This window comes from Octopus bimaculoides, chromosome 30, assembly GCF_001194135.2.
Source record: "Octopus bimaculoides isolate UCB-OBI-ISO-001 chromosome 30, ASM119413v2, whole genome shotgun sequence".
NCBI classification, from domain to species: domain Eukaryota; kingdom Metazoa; phylum Mollusca; class Cephalopoda; order Octopoda; family Octopodidae; genus Octopus; species Octopus bimaculoides.
Window position 1 is genome coordinate 7110696 of NC_069010.1, and position 2217 is coordinate 7112912.

At 39.6% G+C, this 2217-nt stretch overlaps 1 protein-coding gene across 1 annotated transcript in view; it reads left to right on the forward strand.

Moving 5' to 3' along the window:
- Positions 1-1877, forward strand: part of LOC106876636 (selenoprotein K) — a 6565-nt gene extending 4688 nt beyond the window's left edge. The window contains exon 5 of the mRNA XM_014925250.2: positions 655-1877. Within this exon, the coding sequence (XP_014780736.1) occupies positions 655-739 (85 nt within the window). The 3' untranslated portion in view covers positions 740-1877. The remainder of the gene's footprint in view (positions 1-654) is intronic.
- Positions 1878-2217: the final 340 nt, after the last annotated feature.

Here is a 2217-nt window from a genome sequence, read left to right on the forward strand (position 1 = left end):
GGGCCTCAGGGAGGCAAAGTGGCCGAGTTTGTTTCCAGTGTTGGGCCTTACGGAGGCAAAGTGGCTGAGTTCCTTTTGACCGTTGGGCCTCAGGGAGACAAAGTGGCTGAATACCTTTCAAGTGTTGGGCCTCACGGAGGCAAAGCATTGGGCCTCAGCATAAACAAACGAACATTGCAGAATTCCCGAGGTAGATCCAGTGACTCCTTATATCAAAACTGCAGCTGACATCAGGTAGCCTAAACAGAGAAAGTGCTTTGATCAGCATTCTATTAACCATATAACCAAGGCCCAAATAATGATATATATATATATATATAGTGAGTTCAAACAACAGAAACGACAAAAAACAACAACGCGAGGATGTGATACAGATATCGTGTTACTTGACGCTCAGGAAAGGAAAGGAAAGAGAGTTTGACGTTTCGAGCGGAGCTCTTCATCGGAAATATAGGAAAGTCCAAAGAAGGGAAGATGGAGGAAGAAAAAATCGGCAATGATATACACAAGGTTATACATACACATCACACACACACACACATATATATATATATACATATATACACACACACACACATATGTACACATATAACTATACATGTTATTAATTTACATTCTTGTTTATGAATTTTTTTTCCCGTTTTTACTTTTCAGCCCACCACCCCCTCCGAGGCGGCGCATGGGCAGATTAAATTTTGACGGTGACACGCCGGGCCCCCCACCGATGGGAGGCGGATGAGGTCGGTAGATAGTCTGCTGTCTTAAAAAGACCGCAGGCTGCCTCAGATGGTCCCCGCTAATCAGGAAACAGTAATTCTACTAAACCCTCTTCTCCTCCTCCTCCTCCTCAACCTACTCCCCCATTTATCTTCCTCTTTGTCTCTCCTCTAATTTTGTAACATTTTTTATTTCTTCTCCTTCTTCTCCTCTGCCATGACTTCAAAAGTAACTTTGGTGATCTGGAGTGATCAACAGTTTTACATCTGTACTAATCTAGATGATACGACTGTAACTTTTAGTTAATCTACCCACTACACCAGACGCATTGAGCTCCTGCTCTGCTTAGTCCACTACATACTTCGGGCTCCAGCTTTCAGTTGTGTTGAACAGACCATCTTGCCACATGTTATTAGCTCCAACTTTTGGTTAATCTAGTCTACCAGATGTTTTGAGCTCTAGATTTTGGTGAAATTGGCCAGCCCGACTGGCCAGATGCTGTGGGCTCCAATTTTAAGTTAATCTTGATCACCAAGTGCTTTAAGCTCCAGCTTCTGGTTGCTTTGGCTAGTCCACCTTGCCGAGTGCTCCAGCATTTAGTTAATCTGGTTCACCAGATGCAATGAGAATCTGTCTTTGGTTAATCTTACCAGTCCACCAGTTGCTTTGAGCGCCAGCTTCTGATTAATCTAGAACTGTCCTCAGTATTAAGTAGCTACAACAGATGTTACTCAGAGTTTAACACCATCGAACATGTTAGAGCAGAGGAGGACACGTGTCACCACACGTTCTTGTATATTCTTCCTGGCTTGATTCCAGCAGCATCTGAAGGGTTCAAGCCACAGTCCCCATCACCTCCCATTCCACTCCCTTCCCTTCTCCCTGTTTCCTCATTAGTCGAGGACCATCTGGATATATATATATATATATATATATATATACAAACCCAAAGGAATCCTTCTTTTACCAGAAGCCTTGCAGCTGTGCCTGTAAATGTATGAAGAACTTGCTGGAAGCTCTGTGGAGATGGCAAGATCGGAACCCAAAAAAATTTCTTAAAAGAAGAATTCCAACTACCCAATCAACTGACTTTATATATACATTGATATATATATATATATATATATATATATATATATATACACACAAACACACATACATACATACATTTATATACACATACACAATCACACACACACACAAGCAAGCATCCATAACGTTTGCATAAACATATTAACATGTATTTGTAAGTACATATATAGATATATACATACATACATACATGTAAATATTTATATATATTTGTCATATATATATATGTATATGTATATAAATGCACACTTAAAAATGTGTGTGCGCAGATGCACACACACACACACACACACAAAATTGACACAAAAGACAGACATATATGTACATATATGTGTACGAATGTATGTATATATATATATATATATATATATATATATGTGTGTGTGTGTGTGTGTGTATGTCTATATA